The sequence below is a fragment of the Muntiacus reevesi genome, chromosome 1 (assembly GCF_963930625.1).
Source record: "Muntiacus reevesi chromosome 1, mMunRee1.1, whole genome shotgun sequence".
NCBI lineage: Eukaryota > Metazoa > Chordata > Mammalia > Artiodactyla > Cervidae > Muntiacus > Muntiacus reevesi.
Genome location: NC_089249.1, coordinates 127,209,993 through 127,233,419, shown reverse-complemented (window position 1 = coordinate 127,233,419; position 23,427 = coordinate 127,209,993). Strand labels below are relative to the sequence as shown.

Sequence of the window (23,427 nt, the reverse complement as noted above, 5' to 3'; positions counted from 1 at the left end):
TAATCTCTGGTGATTCAAGACAGATTAGTAATATCATTCAATCCTTGAAAAGGCTCACAGCATAATCATGAGAAAGAAGAAAGCTAAAAGTTATCTATATTTTAAAATTATCAAATAGATTCTAATGATTGATTATTTAATATCATTAAATACCAAAACTTTAACTACTATACCAAATGACTTAATTTGCATATTGCTGATTAAGAAATAACAAGACGTTAGTATCAACAGACTTTATATCCTTCACCCTTCATATCTGTTAAATAAATACAACATCCAAGTTTATACATTTTTAAATCATTTTTATTGAACTGATTTTAATAACACTGTTTTAGCTGGTGGCACCTGCCCCAGACCAAAACAAAGCCATTGTGAATGCTATTCAACATCCTCAAAGTAATCCCATTGTTTTTGTACTTGGAATATAATTAAACTTTTGACATCACATAATCAAGCAAATAGCAGTGCATACTATGTTATTCAAAAAGACTTTATCCATTTCATTTAAAAAATCATTTCGCAGAGGCTTCAGCTTTATCAACACATTCTACACATCATGCTCTCAAAATAAAAGTGCCCTAAAACTAACCCTTAGGTTTATTTTACTGTTATTAATGAATACTATTCAGGGTTATAGGAACTGAAATTTAACATTTTACAGTATGAGGCAATAAATTATTAATATTTGCCGACACAAATTCCACTCAGACTAAATACATCATTGATACATTCAAAAAGACATTTTGTAAATATTAATATGCTAATTCATATGTTGCAGTGCAAAAGAAGTGACACTCTAACAGTTTCCTGAGCTTTAGGAAATAACATCTCTCTGACTGTGACTCTCAATTTAAAATAGGCTCTTTATAATATGAAGCCATGTCAAAACTATACAATTAAATTAGGTTTTTAGAGAACTGAAAAGATTGGTCAAGAGTTATGGTGGTTTAGGGTAATGAAAAAGTTTTCAAAGCAAAAGTATTTACAAAGCTACAAAGGACTATGAATTTACATGTAGTATAAAGATCAAAGACAACCTGATTACCAAATGATCACAATTATCCCTTCTCTTTCAAAAATATTACACCGAAAGACTTTATAAGTTATCTAGCATTAAATATGCCAACCTGTAGAATATTATACATTTTAACACATTCTTCCATAATGCCCAGTAAGAAGGAATAAAAGCTAGAACATTAAAAATCAAGAAAATAAACATGCTTTTAGGAATGTTTTGCATGGGAATATGCTAGGAGAAGTGACAATGATTTCTCATCAGAACTCTACATAGCCTCAAACTACAAAGACCGAGTTTCTACTTCAATCTTTTCTTCTGCCTGTGCTGCATCAGGGTCAGCATGAACCACCGGGGGCCGCAAGATGACTTCGGGCCCTCCACCGTATATGGACTGCAGAAAACTCCACGTTTCTTCAGAAATCTGACCAGAATCTGCTCCTAGAAACCAAGTACATAGAGAAAAAACAATATTTACAAGCTTTCATATTCGTATTGCAAAAAGCTTTCATAAGGTACCCCCAGTATGTATACCGTAGGAATAATTGAGAAGTTTCAGAACATGAATTTTCAGGCTACCAGCCCATATGGTTATACGTTGCAACTTTATGGTCTGCCTTAAAAAGTCAGGGATTCTTTTTCCCACATATTCTTTTTTTTTAATTAATTTTTTTGGTGTACAGTTGCTTTACAATGTTGTATTAGTTTCTACTGTATGGCAAAGTGAATCAGCTGTATGTACACATATAGCCCCTCTTTTTTGGATTTCCTTCCAATTTAGGTCACCATAGAGCACTGAGTATTAAGAGTTTCCTGAACTACAGAGTGTAACAAATCACTAACAAGTAAAGGCTTAATAGTATTAGTCAAACTTACCCTGCTTGAGTATCACATTGCCACATTTGGTGACTGCAATTTTAGTGTTATCAATAGGACCTGGAGGATCTAAGTTAAAAGGCAAAACAAATAATCAAAATGTATAAGTGCACCAAACAACTACATATTTCTGTACCTGAATTAATGAAGGATATAACTGTTTAATTAGATTATTTTTAGTCAGATTATTCTAGTCAGTTCTTAACTGTCTTATTCTGAGCTTCTTTCTTTTTGGGTCTTAGTTCCCCAAAACAGAACCAGGAAGGCAGACAAGTGACGTTTTCTCACTACCATCCAAAATGTAATAAAAATAATGTCTTAACTATCCATTTGGGGATTACAGATTAAAATGCACTTTTAATACTACAAAAGAACAATTCCTTTGTAATTTAAAAAGAATGCAACTCTCAGTTCCAGACTGTCATTAAACTAAAAATATTATACAGTGAAATGTTAAAATGTGTATATGTATATATATATTTTTGGCTGTGCCTCAAGGTTTGCAGGATCTTAGTTCCCTGACCAGGGATTGAACCAGGACCCTTGGTAGTGAAAACACAGTATCCTAACCACTGGCTGTCAGGGAATTCTCAAAATGAATCCTTTTTTAAGGGAAAAAAACTTTGTTTTTCCCTTGAATACAAAAGTATAGTGCACCTTCATTGTCAAAAACTTTTAAAAGAAAAAAAGGCACAAGAAAGAAAAAAAATAATGTGATCCCACTACAGAAAGACAGGCAAACTGTTTTTGCATCTTTCTGGTCTTTTTGCCTTTGTACATGTTTGCCTTGGTTCCAACTATGCATACTATATTGTAACCTTTTTCATGTATCAAGAACATCTTATTTTTTAATTATTAAACACTGTTATACAAATAATTTTTAAAGTTCATATAGTATCCCATTGTAACGGATGCACCATAATTTAACCAATCTTATTGTTGGAAGGATTAAAAAAAATTTTTAATGTTAAGATTGTAGGCTAATTTTTATTTAGTTCCCTTTATACTTTCCATGAATATGCTATACTTTGTGAAAGTTTTTAAAAAGTTAAAAATAACCAAAATATAAACTAGACTGTATGATCCCCAATCTCTTGTTCAGTAGTTTAATTCCAAATACATATATTCAAAAAACATTTGTCAAGTAAACAAAAAATTTGCAAAGAATTTTGTCTTTCTGTTAAACACTTACCTCCATCTTTACCCTTCACAAAACTTTCCCATTCTCTAAACCATTGCATACTGATGCAATAAAAAGTAGCTGGAGAGTCCTCCTCTTGGAATGCTCTGTTGAGCTATAGAGTGGAAAAAAAATCAGTCATTTAAAGTCTAGAATTGTAGCAGAATACAACCATTCTACTTCATTATCTGATGAAGTCAACTCCTCACATACAAAGAATGTGATGTAAGTTGATGCTAAGTTATCTTAATAGGACATGTTAACACCTGATAAACATTTAATCAATCCATCTACTGAGTTTTAAGACAAAAAAACCCTAGAGTTATGGAATAATTACAGACCTGCATTTTAAAAAATAAAAAAGTTTTATTAAAGAATAATCCATCTACTATTAACATAAAGTTCAATGGTTTTCAGTTAAGTTTATAGTTCTAAAACCACTACCACAATCCATTAAAACATTTCTGGGGGACTTCCCTGGTGGTCCACTGGCTAAGACTCTGCAGTCCCAATGCAGGGGGCCTGAGTTCAAACCCTGGTTGGAGAACTAAATCCCACATGACACAACGGAGACTCAGCACAGCTAAACAAATATAAAAAAAAAAAAAAATTTCTGACACCAAAAAAGTTCCCCTGCACTCATTCGCAATCAATCACTTCCTCTCAGCCCCAGGAAACCATTGATCTACTTTACCTTTTTTTAAAAAGAAGTTTCACATAAATGGAATCAGATATCACATAGTCATTTTTTGTCTTATCTTCTTTCACTTGGCATAATGTTTCTAAAATTAATCATACTGCATGCAACAGTAGCTCTACCTTTTTTATGCTCAGTTATATTCCATTGTATGGATGTAACACATCTTATTTATCTATTTGGCACCAGATGGGTACATCAATTATTTCCAGTTTTGGACAACTATGAGCAAGTCTGCTATGAGCATCTGTGTACAGGGTTTTGCAGACTTTAATGATCATTTCTCTGGTGTTGTGTGAAAGTTGCTCAGTCTTGCCCGACTCTTTGCGACCCCATGGACTATACAGTCCAGGGAATTCTCCAGGCCAGACTACTGGAGTGGGTGGCCTTTCCCCTCTCCAAGAGATCTTCCCAACCCAGGGATCAGACCCAGGTCTCCGGCATTGCAGGCGGATTCCTTACCAGCTGAGCCACAAGGAAAGCCCCATTTCTCTGGAGTAAACACCTAAGAACGAGGTTGCTGAGGCACGTGCTGCTGCTGTTGTTCAGTCGCTAAGTCGTGTCCGACTCTTTGTAACCCCACGGAATGCAGCACGCCAAGCTGAGTCCTGTGCTGAGTGGTTGTTTAACCTCTAAGGAACTGTCAAGCTGGTTGTCATTTGGCATGTAACACGGCATGTCCACCAATAGTGTTCATGAGAACTCTAGTCTTCTACATTTTTGTCAGAACTTGATATTGACCTCTTCTTTTAGTCATTCTACAAAGTATGTATTGGTATCTCATTGTAGCTTTAATTTGCATTTTACTTATGACTAATGAGAATGTGTACTTTTTCATATGCTTAGTTAACACTCATATATTAAGGGTAATGTATATTAAAATATTTTGCTTATTTTCAAACTGGAATATCTGTCTTCTTGAGTTGTATGAATTCTTTACATAACCTCGATATAAGTCCCTTGATGATAAATGATTTACAAATACCTAGAACTGCATTTGGGTCTACCTTCCTAACATACGTTTTTTCCAGTATCAGCATTGCTGGTCTTACTGTCTGTCTCATTAACTGAGATGATATCCCATTCCACATTACCTCTGACAATGTAACTAACTTTACACAAAATAAATGAAGAAGTGGGCTCACATCCATACGATTCACTAACTTTACCATATGTTATTGTTGTTTAGTAGCTAAGTTGTTTCCAACTCTTTTGCGACCCCATGGACTGCAGCCCACCAGGCTCCTCTGTCCATGGAATTATCCAAGCTAGAACGCTGGAGTGGGTTGTCATTTCCTTCTCCAGGGGATCTTCTTGACCCAGGGATCAAACCTGCGTCACCTGCACTGGCAGGCAGATTCTTTACCACTGACCACCACCTAAAAGTTGCTGGCCTACTGACTGCTGTTTTTGTGCCTAGGTGACAAAACACGGGTCTGGTACTGTCCTATATGAGGCAGTATATGCCCCAAACTAGAAACAACTCTACAGTGTTCTTTAACAATCAGGAAATAGGATATGAAGGTAGGTGCACAGGTAAAGCAGGTAGGTGAGTTTATCTACCACAACCTACTGACACAAAAGCTTGTTTTGCTTCTAATTAATACAACTTTGACCTATACTAGTTTAGAGGTATTAGTTTTCAAAGGGACACAACAATGATTTTACTAGACTGGAAGACAAGACACTCCTCTGGCCACTGTGGGTTCCTCACATCACTGAATCAAGAGGCAAAGGGGGTGGGGCTCTATAAAGAAGCAAGCAAAATGACTACTACACAACAGAAACAAGAAGGACTATGAAAACCAGGTTATACCCACTGTATTAGTTTCAGAGAGCTGCTAGAACAAATCACCACAAACTTGGTGACTAAAACTTATTCTCTCAAACCTCTGGAGGCCAGATGTCCAAACCAAAGTAAAGGTATGACCACACTTCTTGCGGAGACTTCAGGGAAGACTCGATTCCTTGCCTCCTCAACCTTCTGTTTGCAACTGTCCAATCTGTCTTCTGTCTTCATGTAACTCCTATCTGTGCATCTCTTTATAAGGACACTTATCATTGGCCTTAGGGTCCATGAGAATAATCCAGGGTGATCTTGTCTCAAGGTCCTTAATTATATATGCAAAGACTCTTTTCATAAATAAAGTCAGTTCACAGGGATTATGACACGGAAACACCTTTTTTGGAGACCACCATCCAATTCACTATAAGCACCATTCAGCTTTTCCGTATCCACAGATTCAAAGCTAATAAACAAGCAGACAAATTTAACACAGGCAACACTACAAAAAGCTGAGATTCTTCAGGAATGAAGGTCTGGGTTACTTTATCAGGAAAATAACCAGCCGAAGTGCTGGCTGAGAAGACAGAGAATATGGAATGGGTAGTTATTGGCCGTAGAGACATATTTCTTTCTGGCCCCCTGTACATATTTGTAAATATTTACTAAATTTGAGAAAAATTACCAATTATTTTTCCTTTCTTTCAGCCCTCTATTTCATACAAAGTATATTATTGGTGGTTAATCTTATGGTTTATTCTTTAGATTACAGAATATACAAGGGAGATTGTGACTGAACTAAACATGAATGATCATCATCCAGAAATGGATACGCTGACTGATAGAACTCTGGGTTTCTGAGCATTCTAGAGACCTGCCAGTGGTAAGCAATATGGGTCATTTCCAGAGGCTTTTGGTAATCAAATTTTTTTAGCTTTGAAACAGTCTCAAACTTATAGGAAAACTCCAGTACAATACAAAGAAATGTTTCCTGAGCCATTTCTGGGTAATTCGCTAAACACACAAGGACTTTTTCTTAAACATTTGACACAAATGATAAAAACCTAGAAATACTGATATAATACTAGCATCTAATCCTCAGACTCCCTCATTTTTCTAAATGATTCAATAATATTGTTTATAGCCAAAGAATCCAGTTAAGAATTACCTATTGGGTGATTCCTGGCAGTCCAGGGGTTGAGACCCTGCACTTCCATTTCAGGGGGCATAGGTTTGATCCCTGGTCCAGGAACTAGGATCCTACATGCTGCATGACCAAAAAAGCCACCCCAAAAACCAGAAAATCCCAAGAATCACCTGCTGCATATAACTTCACATTTCCTTTAAGGTGACACAGTTCCTTAGTCTTGACTTTCACAATCAGGACAATTTTGAAGATTATAAGCCAGTTCTTATAAAACGTCCCCCAATCAGACAAAAAATGGTTTGTCTGATTTTCCTCATTTGAGATTCAGGTTATGCATCATGTACCAAACAAGTGATGCTGTGTTCTTCTCATTGTATCCTTTCCTGGCAAATGATTTTGATATGTTCCATTAATGATGTTCCATTAAAGATGCTCACTTTAATGACTTCATTGAGTTGGGTGCCAGTCTTTTCTCTTTGAAAGTAGTAAGTATTTTGTGAGAAATAAGTTGGAACCATGTTAATATTCCATTTTGCATCAGTCTTTCAAATTTATTCACTTATTTATTTATAACAGTATGGACACAATATCTCCTATTTTGTTTAATGGGTTATAATACTATTATATATATAATACTATTATTTGCCAACAAAGGTTCATCTAGTCAAGGCTATGGTTTTTCCAGTGGTCATGTATGGATGTGAGAGTTGGACTATAAAGAAAGCTGAGCTCTGAAGAATGGATGCTTTTGAACTGTGGTGTTGGAGAAGACTCTTGAGAGTCCCTTGGACTGCAAGGAGATCCAACCAGTCCATCCTAAAAGAGATCAGTCCTGGGTGTTCATTGGAAGGACTGATGCTGAAGCTGAAACTGCAATACTTTGGCCACCTGATGTGGAGAGCTGACTCATTGGAAAAGACCCTAATGCTGGGAAAGATTGAGGGCAGGAGGAGAAGGGGACGATAGAGGATGAGATGGTTGGATGGCATCACCGACTCAATGGACACGAGTTTGGGTAAACTCCAGGAATTGGTGATGGACAGGGAGGCCTGGCATGCTGCAGTCCATGGGGTCGCAGAGTCAGACACGACTGAGCGACTGAACTGAACTGAACACTATTATAATTTATTTTGAAGCACAAACTGTCCCAAATTCAGCAAGGAAAAGTCCCTTCAAGCTGGCTTCTGTGTACTTCTGACATTTCCCCATCATTCTTCAAAAACTTCTTAACTTTTTGAAACAGAGTGAAATTCCAAGCTCATCTTGCAATTCCCCTGCCTCAGTCCTGAAAGCAGCCATTTCTCCAAGGAGGGCTGGTCACTTTGACTAGAGAAGCCAAGATCTGAAGAAAGCTGCGTATGCTCAATCCTACTGGAGTTATCCAGGCTTTTTCAGTGACAAGAGTTAGGAAATTAATTTAGGTACATCATTTATTTCTATATACATGTGCACATACACACATTCATAGCTCCATATGTATGTATGTGGGTTTCCCAGGTGGCTCAGTGGTAAAGAACCCACCTGGCAATGCAGGAGATGCAAGAGACTTGGATTCGTTCCCTGGGTTGGGAAGATCCCCTAGAGGAGGAAATGGCAACCCACTTCAGCATTCTTGCCAGGATAATCCCATAGTCAGAGCAACCTGGCAAGCTATATAGTCCAGAAGGTCCCCAAGAGTCTGACATGACTGAGCACACACACACACCATATGTACATGTCTATACAGTGAGTTCACAACGATATCTATAATTTTAATCCAATAACAAAGAGTCTGTTTTAGTTTTCTCTCTTTCAATATTTGTAACTGCTTTATCGGACGATAAGAAATCTGGCTCTCATTATACTTGTATTATCTGATCAATCCTACACATGGAATCAATCCCACACAAGGAATCAGTCCCTCAAATCTACCACCATGACTATGCTGTGCCTCCTCACATATCCATCTCCAGCCAACATGGACAACCATTCCTATGTTGCCTGTGCTTCAACACCCTTGACCAGGCCCACACCACTACAAAAAGCTTTCTTTACCTTGTCTGGGCTCTGAAACCCCACTCTCAGCCACTGTCCCTGCACCTCTCTCTAGTATGGCAGCCTACCCACCTTCCAGATTTCGTGAAAGTCAGCTATGGTCTTCTTGATTTTCACTGACCAGTCCTTTTTTTTTATTTACGTCTTACATTGCTTGTATTCCTCTTCTACTCAAAATACTTAGAATGGCTTCTATTGATCAAACCCTAATGGATACACTCATGAGCCATCTATTTAAGTATTCATGGAATGACTTATTTTTAATATTCAACTAAAATTTGCCTCTTTATATTTAGGAAGCAAATGAGGCTCAAGCACAATAAATCAATCCACACCTGTAATATTCTCCTGTGTATGTGAAAATGTCTTTATTTAGGCAAATAAATAAATTTTGTGTAAATAAAACACTTTATTTACACAAAAAAACACCTCTAAGTCTATCAAAAGAAACAGGTATGTGTGAAGAGAAGTGTGTCCAGACCATGAAATGTACTATTCATCTATAATATCTACTCAATAACTTCTCCCCGTCTTTAACTAAAAGAATCTCAATCTTACCTTACGGAATTATCCCTCCACCAATATAATTTCAACAGGAATACAATGAACATGCCTCTCAAGTGACCCAAACTCTAGTAGGATTCTCTACTAGGAATTCGAGTAAATAAATAGTTGGAGCTGTTTTACTGACAGCACCATTTTGAAGAAACTTACTTCAAGCTACCTAGACAAGCGGAAGTGTACTCTTTCTTTCCATAAAACCTGGTTATTCAGCTCTTCCTATTGATTCTGTGATCAGACTCTCTATTGCCTGTAATCAAAAAACATCTTGTAATATACTCACTTTGTGGGAACTAGGTATAAGTATAGAGAGCTCCCCCAAACAATATTTACTTTACAAAGGGGTGAAAGTAGAGAATGCAACCTGAATAGATGCCTTCCAAAAAATCATTAGCTTACCAAAATCTATAATTGACTATTTCAGTAAGATTTCTTGCCAGTGCCAATACTTAAACCCAAATTTATTACCAATCCATGAAAACAAAAATCCACAAAGGAAGAACTTAACTCACTAGAACTACAGTCACCTTACTGCGGTCTCTCACTGTTATGTGCCCATAACACTTAAAATCTATTACAACTCTTTCATTTCACTTACAGAGTTTTTCTAAGGGTCACTTCTTTTTATTTTAGATCATTTTTCTAATTTGAAAAGCATCATTTTTTTACCCGAATAAAAATTTCCAATTCAGTTTTTCTTCTTTTTTCAATTTTCTCCGCTTCAATCTGGCAAGTGTGACAAATGTACAGATGGTTGACGGCTGGTCCTCCTCCATACCTAAGGCATGAAGAATATTAATAATTATGATAATTTGGAAGAAAGCTGATCTAGGAAATGTATCCAAGTTTTCATAAAATATAAAAACCAAATTATTGTGAGGACTTGATTTTATGCTTTTCAGGGTCAATGACTATATCAGTTTATTGATTTGTCTGCTTTATCTATATTTGAACTTTCCCTTACAGCTACTTTTGTTACAAAATGTTTGTAGCAACAATAACATACAATAAAAGAAGTAGCTGTCAAAAATTAGCATGCTTATATGTTTATAAATCTCAAGTTGTACACAGCCACAGTTTTAATCAAGTTTTAATCAGAAGGAGACTTACCCTGTCCACTCATGTAAGAATTCATGCAATGAATTATTTTCAATATTTAAGAAATATATTAGGGAATTATGTGAAATATTTTTAAATAAAATTTAAAACTTTAGAGAGTTAAATATCACAGCATACCTTTATAGATACAGATTATCAGAAAGGAAAAATTAGAATTAATTATCTAGATGAGGGCCACTCCAGCTACAAAAGTCTCTCCAGTCATGCCTCAGAGTGAATAAATGAAGGAAAAGGGAATATTCTACATAAGCAACATACAACACAAGGAGCACATACAAAATAACCAATCTCTCTTTAACAAATTTCATAAACTGATTTTCACAATATCATACTGTCTGATTTAAAGAAACAAACCTGCTATATAGGTTATCCCAAATGTTCTGAGGCAGCATCAAAACCAGGTCTTCAATATAACCAGCTTTTCGTGGAGGAACACCTAGAAAGGTTTAAAATGAGTCTGTCTCATTCCTTTTGTTAATTTTAACTGATTAATTCCTGGCATTTTTTCCAATTATTATTCTTAAAAACTCTCCCCAAGAGGTAGAAAATTAAGTATAAACATATGTTCCTGAAGGTGTATTTTCTCTTGAAATAGAGAGTAAGTTAACCAAGATGTTCAGGTATTTAACTTACATAAATTTTTACTAAGCCTTGACTATGTATTGGGGCAAACCAGAGATAAATCAGAGACAATCTTTTCTTCATGGAGCTTATAAGCCAGAAGAAATGAAGAATTTACATGAGTAACCAAAATAAAAGGCAGGCACAGATAAATGCCATAAAAGGATTATAGGGAGATTCTGAACAGGAAGAGACTTAATTTAATAGCTCAACTGGGAGAAAGTAATAAGAGAAAAATTCACATACAGAAATATTTTGAAAGTTTAGATTTCTAAATCCAATACAGAACATTTCTACTATCTCTTGTGGTTTCACTGCAAAAATAATTAATTAATGAGAATAACAAGTCTTTGACCTTGAAATTTAATTAAAAGTGTCACACTAAGGTATTATTTGTCATGGGAACAAGCAGTAACACAGTCAATCACAAAGGAAGAAGTTATATTTAGCAAATAACTGCATGAGGTTTTTTTGTTGTTGTTAAATTCCAAGTACATTTTTTTGGTTAGGAAAAGAGCCAGCTATTCATTTAGACAAAAGGGATAAGAGCCATGGATACAGTTGGAGCTGGATATCTCTAAGCTGAGAAAAATGATAAGCAATAGACGTGCTCCCTGTGCCTTAATCGGGTATTTATGCCTCTGTCTTTACTATGAAACTGGAGCGTTGAGAGCAGAAACAGTGTTTCTGGTATTTTTAGACTCTTAGCACAGTGTTTGGAAATGGTACCCAATATATATTAATATATATTCTATGAAGAGGCTATAGATTACCCATACTTATAAGAAAAATAGTTAGTACTTCTGAGACCACAGTAAATTAAACACATTTAAGTTGGAATGCAGATGGGGAAACGGAAAATAAATGGAAGAGGAAAATCCTTGTCTCTTGCCTTATTTGTAAATTATTTAATAGCAAATTCCTACTACTACTTTTCACTAGAGTTTCTTACCTCCATGAATACAGAGAAAATCATTATTTGAAATAGGGCCAGGTTCAGCAAAGGTCTTAAATTTATTTAGCCACTGTCGAGAAATATAAAACTGAAGGAGACTTGGTTCCATTATGTTCAACAAATTTGATATTCTTCGCCTCTCTTTTTGTGCTTCTTCACTGCTCTTCCTATTAAGGATAGAGATTCATTATATTCAATAAACATTTTACTCCATTAGGCTAGTGAAGCGGATTTTTCCACTTCCTTATTAGACTTTGCATACACACTAACACAGTTATCCTTCCATATCCATGGGGGACTGGTTCCAGGAACCCTGCAGATGCCAAAGCCTTATATAAAATGGGAGTAGCATTTGCATGTAACCTGTGCATATCCTCTCATATACATTAAATTACTTCTAGATTACATAATACCTAATACAGTGTAAATGCTATGCAAACATTAGTATATAGGGCATAAATGGTAGGTAGATAGTTAATGGTGAGCAATTTCAAGTTTTCCTTTTTGGAACTTTCTGGAATCTTTCCCTCCCCAATATTTCTTATCTGCTGTTGGTTGAATCCTCAGATGCAGAACCCATGCATATGGAGGGTGAACTGTACTGTGAATCTTATTAGGTCTTGAAAATTATTCATAAGAAACATATTGTACTTTGCTCCCTGCTTCCCCAACTACATTATAACCCTAGGGGTGATAGCTAGGTGATAACTACTGGTATCCATATAACTGCTGTTAGAAAACAGACAATCAAATGATTGCTAATAAGACAGTAGCCTGTACAATCTTTTAGAGGGTACTATAAAGTATTTTATATTAATATCTCCTTTATTGGCTGTTAGGAGAAAATTTGGTATTTAGTTCCTACTGTCAGTGCCTAATTTTTAAAAGTAAAACAAATGTTTCTAAAACAAAATATAACCCTTTGCCCCTCAACTAAACAATTTAACAATTTCTTAACAAAAGATCAATCTACACACAAACTTTCACTTTTACTCATGTAAGGAGAGTAAAACAATTTCTAATCTTTACTCAGCAATCCATTTTGAAAGTCTTAGAAGTCACTATTAACCTCAACATGAGACACTTTGTCATCTTTGTCAAAACAGCCTACTCATGAGTTATTACCTCACCTGTAGAAGAGAACATAAGCTTCTGCATTTTGTACAGTAGACTCTGAAACTTCAGTGACACTCTGGTCGTCAAATTCATACCAGAGATTATTTAAATTGTTTCGGCAGTAGGCAATATAGTGTCCACCTGAATTTAGGCAGAGAAAATTTAAATTATTTTAGTAATACAAAATTAACACAAGAATGGAAAATAAAACTAGTTTTGTAGCCTCAGTTCCTATCTAGCAGAGATATAGCAAGAACTACCCTATTTTTTCTAGTATGTACCCTGACCACCATCACTGGAGGAAATGAAAATCAGAAAAAAGAATGCAATCTTTAAAAACCCAGTGTAAAAAATAATCATGCTAAAATTCTTATTATTTATCTTAACACAAAATGTTTTTCTACTATTTTAAACATGAGAGTAAAATTATTCAAATTCCTAAAATTTCTGATGTTTTTAAAAGCCAAAATAAAATAATTAATAAAAATCTACTTTTACACATTTTTTTCTTTTGTTCAGTCAGGGCTTGTTTAAGAGATCAATTCAGATGTTTCTTTCTTTAATGTAAAATCATATGTCAAACTTGGATACTTACTACTTGCAGTTCCATGGTGACAAATGACTGACAGAAGATCATAGGTAACAATTTGCGCTGGACTATCTTTAGCAAGAAATGGTTGAAGATCCAGGCCTTCCAGTGGAAATGAAACATGGGTACTGATTTTGGTGGAAAACATCAGTTCATGTCTGAATCTTTTAAGATGGATGCACAAAATCTTTTTAAAAGAGAAAGGGAGGGTTATTTCAAAATGTCTTGTTCTAGATAAAGGAGTCTATTAAATACACTTATTGTCAAGATTAAACATAATCATCCAATTCTCTCTGATAACCTTATTCCAGAGATGTTAAAATGTGAAAATCCTGGAATGTGGTACTTCCTAGGTCCATAGCTACTGTTTTTTCCAGTTTTACACTTTATAGCTGTAAGACCCCACAATGTCTGATTAAACTATGTGTTTAACATAGTTTTACTTACTGCTAGGGGCACTTACTTGACATGCAATCCAGTATTTTAAAAATGGATAATCATAATGGGTATACATAGTAACTGGTCAATAGAACCACTTCACTCTTCAACAAATGCTAAAGAATTCACTGCACTGTGTTACATTAAAGCTTTACCTACCACATAAAATAAAATGAATTGTCATAAAGCCCATACCTCAGGAAACTTTTGTACTTTACAAAACTTTACTCCATTTCTCAACCTAAGGGATAAAAAGGGAAAACCAATTTTAATAAAACTGTTTCCCAAACAAATCTACAAAACCTTTAGTATTTTCAAATATACGGCAAAATCTTTTAGAAAATGCAGAGACAAACGTATCAAACTAAAAATGATTACTACCAAATTATATGCTACCAATTAAAAATATACTAATTAAACACCAGAATCACTTTCTGTAAAAAATTATTTAAATTAAGATAAAACTTAAGAGTTATATAATTCTTTGATGAAAAATCTACTTTCTATGGTCTAGTTGTGCCTTTAGAACATTCACGTATCAATTGAAACTGGGTAAAATAAAATCCTAGTTTTATAGAATTGATTGGTCAGGTCAATATATTATATAAACTTTATTCTTTTTTTTGTAAAATGTATCTATTTACTTGGCTACACCAGGTTTTAGTTGCGGCACGTGGAATCTTTTATTAATAGGCCCCCTCCATTGGGAGCATGGAGTCTCAGCCACGTGACCACCAGGGAAGTCCCTACCACCTTTACCCTGAATGGGGAAATGAATAAACTGAGATAAATAAAGAGTGGTTATTATTAATAATCAAAAATTTTTTTTTTTGGCCATACCACATGGCTGGTAGGATCTTAGTTTCCTAATCAGAGATCAAATCTGGGCCCTTGGCAATAAAAGCAGAGAGTCTTAACCACTAGAGTGCAAGGGAATTCCCAATTATCAATATTAACATACACTTGACAGATCTCTACTTTGGATTTTGGATTCTGGGGTGGATGCAAGTTCTTTTCCACCTTCACTGTTACCTTGTTTTTACCTGGCACTGTTTTCCCAAGAAAGATTCCCCCTCTGGGCCAACTCTGTCATCAGCTATCAACTGTGGCTTCCAGGACAAACTGATAATAAATACTTTCCAATTCACTAGAAGTGTACTTTTTCCTAGAAAGTACAAGGCAGCTTTTCTTCCTTACTGACCAAACAGTACACTATACCTTTCTGTCATGAATAAGACCAAGAGCTGTAGAACAACATTTCCCTGGGTTTTTGACAAAAGTCAGAAGTTTGTATTATGAAGATTATATATCTTATTAGGAGGGCTTTATTTTTCTATAAAGATCTTTATTTTTCTATATTTTTCCCAGCATTATTTTTCTATTTGAGAGATTCAGAAAAATTTTCTAGTTCATTCTACCTTAAACGTATTTGCTTTAAATTCTTCGTTTTTCTTTTCTGACTCATCACCAAGAAGACTTAAAAGCATAATTTTATTACAAGATAGAAAGAGGAAGCTAGTATAGATATAAAGAAACAAAACCATACTTTTTTTTTTTAAATAGTATGACGCTTTTTATTGTTCATATTTTACTTATTTTTTAATTGGAGGATAACTGCTTTACAAAGTTGTCCTGGTTTCTGCCATACAACTTGAATGAGTCATGATTATATATACATCTCTCCCCTCTTGAGCTTTCCTCCCTCCTCAAAACCATACTTTCTTATCTGTCTTTTTCATTTGGCCCTCATACAGCAGGTAACATTACAGACAATATCACATGAACTGCAGCAGGCCAGGCCTCCCTGTCCATCACCAACTCCTGGAGTCCACCCAAACCCATGTCCATTGTGTTGGTGATGCCATCCAACCATCTCATCCTCTGTCGTCCCCTTCTCCTCCTGCCCTCAATCTTTCCCAGCATCAGGGTCTTTTCAAATGAGTCAGCTCTCCGCATCAGGTGGCCAAAGTATTGCAGTTTCAGCTTCAGCATCAGTCCTTCCAATGAACACCCAGGACTGATCTCCTTTAGGATGGACTGGTAGGATCTCCTTGCAGTCCAAGGGACTCTCAAGAGTCTTCTCCAACATCACAGTTCAAAAGCATCAATTCTTCAGAGCTCAGCTTTCTTTTTAGTCCAACTCTCACATCCATACATGACTACTGGAAACACCATAGCATTGACTAGACAGACCTTTGTTGACAAAGTAATGTCTCTGCTTTTTAATATGCTGTCTAGGTTGGTCATAACTTTCCTTCCAAGGAGTAAGCGTCTTTTAATTTCATGACTGCAATCACAATCCGCAGTGATTTTGGAGCCCAGAAAAATAAAGTTAGCCACTGTTTCCACCGTTTCCCCATCTATTTGCCATGAAATGATCAGACCAGAAGCCATGATCTTAGTTTTTTGAATGTTGAGCTTTAAGCCAACTTTTTCACTCTCCTCTTTCACTTTCATCAAGAGGCTCTTTAGTTCTTATTCACTTTCTGCCATAGGATGGTGTTATCTGCATATCTGAGGTTATTGATATTTCTTCTGGCAATCTTGATTCCAGCTTGTGCTTCCTCCAACCCAGCGGTTCTCATGATGTACTCTGCATATAAGTTAAAGAAGCAGGGCAGCAGTATACAACCTTGATGTACTGCTTACCCTATTTGGAACCAGTCTGTTGTTCCATGTCCAGTTCTAACTGATGCTTCCTGACCTGTATACAGGTTTCTCAAGAGGCAGGTCAGGTGGTCTGGTATTCCCATCTCTTTCAGAATTTTCCAGTTTATTGTGATCCACACAGTGAAAGGCTTTAGCATAGTCAATAAAGCAGAAATAGATGCTTTTCTGGAACTCTCCTGCTTTTTCAATGATCCAGTGGATGTTGGCAATTTGATCTCTGTTTCCTCTGCCTTTTCTAAAACCAGCTTGAACATCTGGAAGTTCACAGTTCACATAATGCTGAAGCCTGGCTTGGAGAATTTTGAGCATTACTTTACTAGTGTGTGAGATGAGTGCAATTGTGCGGTAGTTTGAGCATTCTTTGGGATTGCCTTTCTTTGGAACTGGAATGAAAACTGACCTTTTCCAGTCCTGTGGCCGCTGCTCGTTCTCCAAATTTGCTGACATACTGACTGCAGCACTTTCACAGCATCATCTTTTGGAATCTGAAATAGCTCAACTGCAATTTCATCACCTCCACTAGCTTTATTTGTAGTGATGCTTCTTCCTAAGGCCAACCTGATTTTACATTCCAGGATGTCCATCTCTAGGTGAGTGGGAGTGATCACACCTTCGTGATTATCTGGGTCATGAAGATCTTTTTTGTACAATTCTTCTGTGTATTCTTGCCACCTCTTCTTAATATCTTCTGCTTCTGTTAGGTCCATACCATTTCTGTCCTTTACTGAGCCCATCTTTGCATGAAATATTCCCTTGGTATCTCTAATTTTCTTGAAGTGATCTCTAGTCTTTCCCATTCTGTTGTTTTTCTCTATTTCTTTGCACTGATAGCTGAGGAAGGATTTCTTATCTCTCCTGGCTATTCTTTGGAACTCTGCATTCAAATGGGTATGTCTTTCCTTCTCTCCTTTGCTTTTCGCTTCTCTTCCTTTCATAGTTATTTGTAAGGTCTCCTCAGACAGCCATTTTGCTTTTTCTGCATTTCTTTTTCTTGGGGATGGTTTTGCCCCCTGTGTCCTGTACAATCACGAACCTCCATCCATAGTTCATCAGGCTGTCTATCAGCTCTAGTCCCTTAAATCTATTTCTCACTTCCACTGCATGGTCTAGTGGTTTTCCCTACTTTCTTCAATTTAAGTCTGAATTTGGCAATAAGGAGTCACAGTCTGCTCCCGGTCTTGTTTTTGCTGACTGTATAGAGTTTCTCCATCTTTGGCTGCAAAGAATATAATCAATCTGATTTCAGTGTTGACCATCTGTTGATGTCCATGTGTAGAGTCTTCTCATGTGTTGTTGTAAGAGGGTGTCTGCTATGACCAGTGCTTTCTCTTGGCAAAACTCTGTTAGTCTTTGCCTTGCTTCATTCCGTACTCCAAGGCCAAATTTGCCTGTTGCTCCAGGTGTTTCTTGACTTCCTACTTTTGCATTCCACTCCCCTATAATGAAAAGGACATCTTTTTTGGGTATTGGTTCTAGCAAGTCTTGTAGGTCTTCATAGAACCGTTCAACTTAAGCTTCTTCAGTATTACTGGTCGGGGCATAGACTTGGGTTACCATGATATTGAATGGTTTGCCTTGGAAATGAACAGAGATCATTCTGTCGTTTTTGAGACTGCATCCAAGTACTGCATTTCAGACTCTTTTGTTGACTATGAGGGCTACTCCATTTCTTCTAAGGGATTCCTGCCCACAGTAGTAGATATAATGGTTACCTGAGTTAAATTCACCCATTCCAGTCCATCTTAGTTTGGTGATTCCTAGAATGTTGATGTTCATTCTTGCCATCGCCTGTTTGACCACTTCCAATTTGCCTTGATTCATGGACCTAACAGTCCAGGTTCCTATGCAATATTGCTCTTTACAGCATCAGACTTTACTTCCATCACCAGTCCCATCCACAACTGGATGCTGTTTTTTCTTTGGCTCCATCCCTTCAGTATTACCTTTCTGAATTTTACATAGACTTGAAACTATGTACCTTTATAATCACTTTCACTTCTTATATCTAGCCTGTTAAGGTGAGAAACCAGAAGAGAATACTGTATTATTTATGATGGCAGAATTAACCTATATAATAAAGATACATGTTATATATCCTAGTATATGTCTATAATATATTATGGAAAATTTTTTTTTTGCAAAATGACATACTTGCCTTATCTCAAAATACACTTGTCACATATTAGCTAAGCCTATAAAAGTTGTTAAATTTTTAACCTTGGATTTGTTTTACAGACTAGGTTTCTTCATTTTTACTAGGACAAATCTTACATGTCCAATTCAAATAACCAAGAGAAATATCATTTAAAATACAAAGTATGCAATTAAAAGCATTATCAGTGACACTTACTTTTTGCATTTTTCACAACTGTACATATTGTCACCTGAGAATAGAACAGATCTGGTTATTCCTCTTCAACTAAAAGAAAAAATTATTTTCTTCTGGTTTTGCAATTCTTTGAGTTTGTCATGCTGATCCCGTAGAACAGTAACACATTTTTTAGTCTCTGCTCAAGTCAGTATGTTAACCTTGCCTACAACACCCTTCACCTCCCTCTTCTTTTCAACCCAGAAGGGCTATCTCAAATAACATTGTGCCCACTTATTCACTCAACAAAATTTAGACTGCCTATGGTATGTTGAAGCAAGGTGCTGGCACCCAAAAATAGTGAAGGACTGGATTTAAACACTACCGAGAAATTCAGACTAATCCAGATGTACAGTCTTTTATACTGGCTGAATTTTCTCTTTTTTCAATCTCAGAGCAGATTTAACACACTTCAAATATCATAATGTCTAGTACTCTAGGAGCTTGCATCAGTTATTTCAGGATATTATTTACAGTATTCATGTTGTCATGATAGAAGCTGGCACCGTGGCAATACAGGCAAACACTATTTAAGCTGCTCAAAATCTAGCTTTTATGAATACATTTCATATTTAGTCCTACTAATATTTTAGCTCACTCACAACAGTTTAGCCATAGATGAAAACTATTTTGTATTTCTTACCTTTTAGTTCATCTCTGGCAAAGAAGGCAGCAAGACAATCTTGCAAGGTTACTATTGGACCCCAAAACCAGCTAGGGACACATGAGACAACAAACCTGAAACATCATTGACAGAAAAAAGAAAGGACATGTTCTGCCAGTACAGCAGAAACAGCAGTTTTAACAGTGAACTAATAACAAGGAAAACACACACATACCTCTTCACATACTCCATGAAAAAAGCTATCCACCCTTGTGGAGCGTATGCTTCGCCACATGATCCTGCTTTGACTATAGATGTTGGATGACTTGATGAATGCAGCTTAGCAAGGTCTTCCTTGCCAGGAATCGGCAAGGACAGATCTTGAAAGGTCTCGAGGGTTACAGACACCTAAAATTGTTTTGTGTTTTAAGAATGGGATGAAAATAATCCAGCACAAACACCTGAGGACAGATTTTAGACGGCAAAGATCCAAGCAAATTATAATAAGGAAAAAAACCGAAACACCAACCTGCTTTTTATAGTAATAACAAAGCAAAAATAGTAACAACTAAAGCAAAACTGCTTTGTACCAGGCTCTGTTCTAAATTTAATCTTCACATAAACCATAACTACTAACATCCCCATTAGTTGAGAACACAGTGGTAAAAAGAAGTACCTCACACCCAGCCATTATAGCTTGAGGTTCAAACTGTTTATCACTACTGCATTTATTTTTAGAAATGACCTCTAGTGATACTTATTAAATGTAATTTAAAAAACAAGATGTAAAACCTAAACAGGTGAAAACATTTCAGGATAATTCTACTTAAATAACTGATACTAAAATAGACTATAGAAAACCCTTAGATTTGATTTAATTCTAACATAATAACAGAAGACTGTCTTTGGGTTATTTCTTTTATTGGGATATGTCATTTTACATTTCTTTTAATTATAGTCATCACTACACTGAAGAAAAACCATTTTTAAAACCTCTAAGAAATTCAGGAATTTAGAGGTATTATTAAAAATCTCATGATGATATTAATTTATGGTCCTCTGTATAAACCTGATACTACTTTTATTATCTGAATCCAATCTTAACATGAGAAGGTATTTACAAACCATACAACCAAGTGAGATGATACATCCATAGCCTTGTAGAAGTCAGTAACAACTGTTTCCTACTAATTTCATCAGCCTTGGGAGAATATGCATGTGTTTCAAATTCTGGTTGCTGAGCAACATATCTCCTTTATTTATTACCAGAGATGAAGAACTGAGTTAATTCTTCCTGCTAATACATGCCTGTTCAATGACAAGTCAAGACCCATCCTTAAAAAAGTATGCTGCTACTACTTCCAAAAAACAAACACCTGAAATACATGTATAACCATCAATAGCAAAGAGAAGGAATTAAAACTTCTCACACCATCTTGATTTTTTTAAAGCATTTGAAAGAAATCTCCTGTGTATTATAATTCTCTCATACTCACCCTGTCACAAGTCAGACACTGAACTGAACTAATGATTGTTCCATCAAATATGTCCGAAATAACACTTCGGTATTTCTTGTGCTGTTTTTTTCTCTTTGGAGATAATGCAGATTGAACTAGGATTGAAAAACAGGTATAGAGGAATTTTTTCTTTTAGAAATCAAAATAGTTCCTTTACATTTTTTCTGCAACTATTAACAGCAAAATTACTCTGCTGGAAAAAATCTGTCAAAATATCGTTCAAGAGAACTACCTAAAGAAAACACAAAAAACAACCAAAAACCCTCAAAGAGAAACTGTGACAAAATAGAAAGGGTTCAGTCTCCCCCTCTTGACTTCAACCAGAACAGTTTTGCTTTTACTTATTTGTTGTTGCTTCCAAGTAAAGCTTTATTTGAAGAAAGGATTTTATTAAGTTTTTGAGAGTTCTTTATGTATTCTAGATACAAGTCCTCTGTCAGGTACGTGATTTACAAATATTTTCTCCCAATCTTTTTATTCTCTTAATAATTTTGCCAAGAAAGATTTTAATTTTTTTTTAATTTATGGATCATGCTTTTTATGTCTTTGATGTCTTTAAATAATTCTAACACAAAGTCATGAAGACTCTTTAACTTCACGCAACATTAAGCATAAAACTAACACAAAACCCAATCACCCCACATCTAGGTGTTTACCCTGAACAAGTGACAATTTATGTTCATACAAAAACTAGTAAATAAATATTTATAGCAACATTATTTGTAATTGCCAAAAACTGTAAACAAATTCACATATCCTTCAGTGAGTATGTGCACTCACTGAGTAGTGTAGTACACAGTATAGTCACACAATGAAATACTAATAAAAAAGAACTATTCACACATGCAATGTGACTGTATCTCAAATGCATTAAGCTAAGTGAAAGCAGCCTGTTTCAAAAGACTATGTTGTTTATGACTACATGTATATGACATTCTGGAAAAGGAAAAACATTAGGAATAGAGAACAGACAGGGCTGGGGCTTTGGGAGGGAATAGAACAGTACCATGGGGGACTTCTTTGGGGAGCTGGAACTGTTCTACACTGTGTTTGTGGTGATGGTCATAGCAATCTCTGAAACTCAGAACCCTATGCCAAAAGAGTAAACTCTGTCAAACATAAATTTGTGCCACACACACAAAAATATTTTAAATCACGGCTGTATAAAATGATGCTGTCAATTTTAAAAAGCCTGAATATTTCATAATTAACACTTTAAACTATGAAAGCAAAGGAACCTGAGTAACTGAAACATCTACCTTTTTTGTGTGTGGGTGGCAATCCTGGCCACAAATTGCCTGATTTAGGAGGGCTTGCTGATGATCGTGGATTAACACCTTCATTTGATGGGAGGATCTGTGGTGTAGACAGGTCATTCAAATGGACATCAGTAATATATTCTGTAATATTTAAAATTTGTATTATTACCTTAAATAGTAAAATTATTCCACCTGTCAAAGAAAGCTTTTTTCATCTGAGATTTTGAACACAATTCACATTAATAAATGTCAGGTGGAATACTCAACAGACATTATGCTTGCTAAGTGAGTAACAGTGATTTTCCCCCTAAGAGTCCAATTAATGTTCATAACACATTACTGTTCATAACACATACAGAAAGTGTGCAGTGGAAATATATAGCAGAAGAGGACTGTACTTGTCCTAATTTAGTATTTAAAAAACTAAAGCAAATTGGGGCAGTTTTTAGAAAACTTTAAAACCATATGGGAGAAAAAGAGATGATCTTCCCAAACTAACATAGCAATCAAAACCCAGGAAGAAATTTAGGCATGAAATAATTATAAATTATTTTATTCTTACTGTAATAAAAGGAAATAAAACCCTCTGTCAGAAAAAGACATCTTTTTTGAGAATTAAATTATGCATCAAGAAAATAAAAGCTCTATGAGAGCTATCTTGATTTGCTGTTGGATTTCTAGTATATAACATATGTTTCATTGTGAGAGACTGCTAAAAAAGCATTTGAGTGAAGAAAAGAGAAGTGTACATGACAGACGCTGAAACAGAATGATTTCAGAGATTTCTGCAGATAGTGCACAAGAAATGACTTTTATGACTTTCACAGAGGCATTTCTCATTATTATCTCAACCATGACTAAAAGTAGACTAATAATAC

At 35.6% G+C, this 23,427-nt stretch overlaps 1 protein-coding gene across 2 annotated transcripts in view; it reads right to left on the bottom strand.

Annotated features, from left to right (window-relative positions):
* Nucleotides 1–281: 281 nt before the first annotated feature.
* USP33 (ubiquitin specific peptidase 33) overlaps nucleotides 282–23,427 on the bottom strand; it is a 58,768-nt gene continuing 35,622 nt past the window's right edge. Inside the window, exons 11-24 of one of the 2 annotated variants that reach the window (XM_065910696.1) lie at nucleotides 22,550–22,690; nucleotides 21,270–21,385; nucleotides 20,009–20,181; nucleotides 19,813–19,907; nucleotides 19,152–19,185; nucleotides 14,327–14,372; nucleotides 13,700–13,880; nucleotides 13,119–13,245; nucleotides 11,986–12,155; nucleotides 10,767–10,848; nucleotides 9,963–10,071; nucleotides 3,084–3,186; nucleotides 1,892–1,960; nucleotides 282–1,456 (exon numbers count right to left, since the gene is read on the bottom strand). In XM_065910696.1, the coding sequence (XP_065766768.1) occupies nucleotides 1,299–1,456; nucleotides 1,892–1,960; nucleotides 3,084–3,186; nucleotides 9,963–10,071; nucleotides 10,767–10,848; nucleotides 11,986–12,155; nucleotides 13,119–13,245; nucleotides 13,700–13,880; nucleotides 14,327–14,372; nucleotides 19,152–19,185; nucleotides 19,813–19,907; nucleotides 20,009–20,181; nucleotides 21,270–21,385; nucleotides 22,550–22,690 (1,604 nt within the window). In that variant the 3' untranslated portion in view covers nucleotides 282–1,298. The remainder of the gene's footprint in view (nucleotides 1,457–1,891; nucleotides 1,961–3,083; nucleotides 3,187–9,962; nucleotides 10,072–10,766; nucleotides 10,849–11,985; nucleotides 12,156–13,118; nucleotides 13,246–13,699; nucleotides 13,881–14,326; nucleotides 14,373–19,151; nucleotides 19,186–19,812; nucleotides 19,908–20,008; nucleotides 20,182–21,269; nucleotides 21,386–22,549; nucleotides 22,691–23,427) is intronic. The other variant, XM_065910705.1, reaches the window with a different exon arrangement.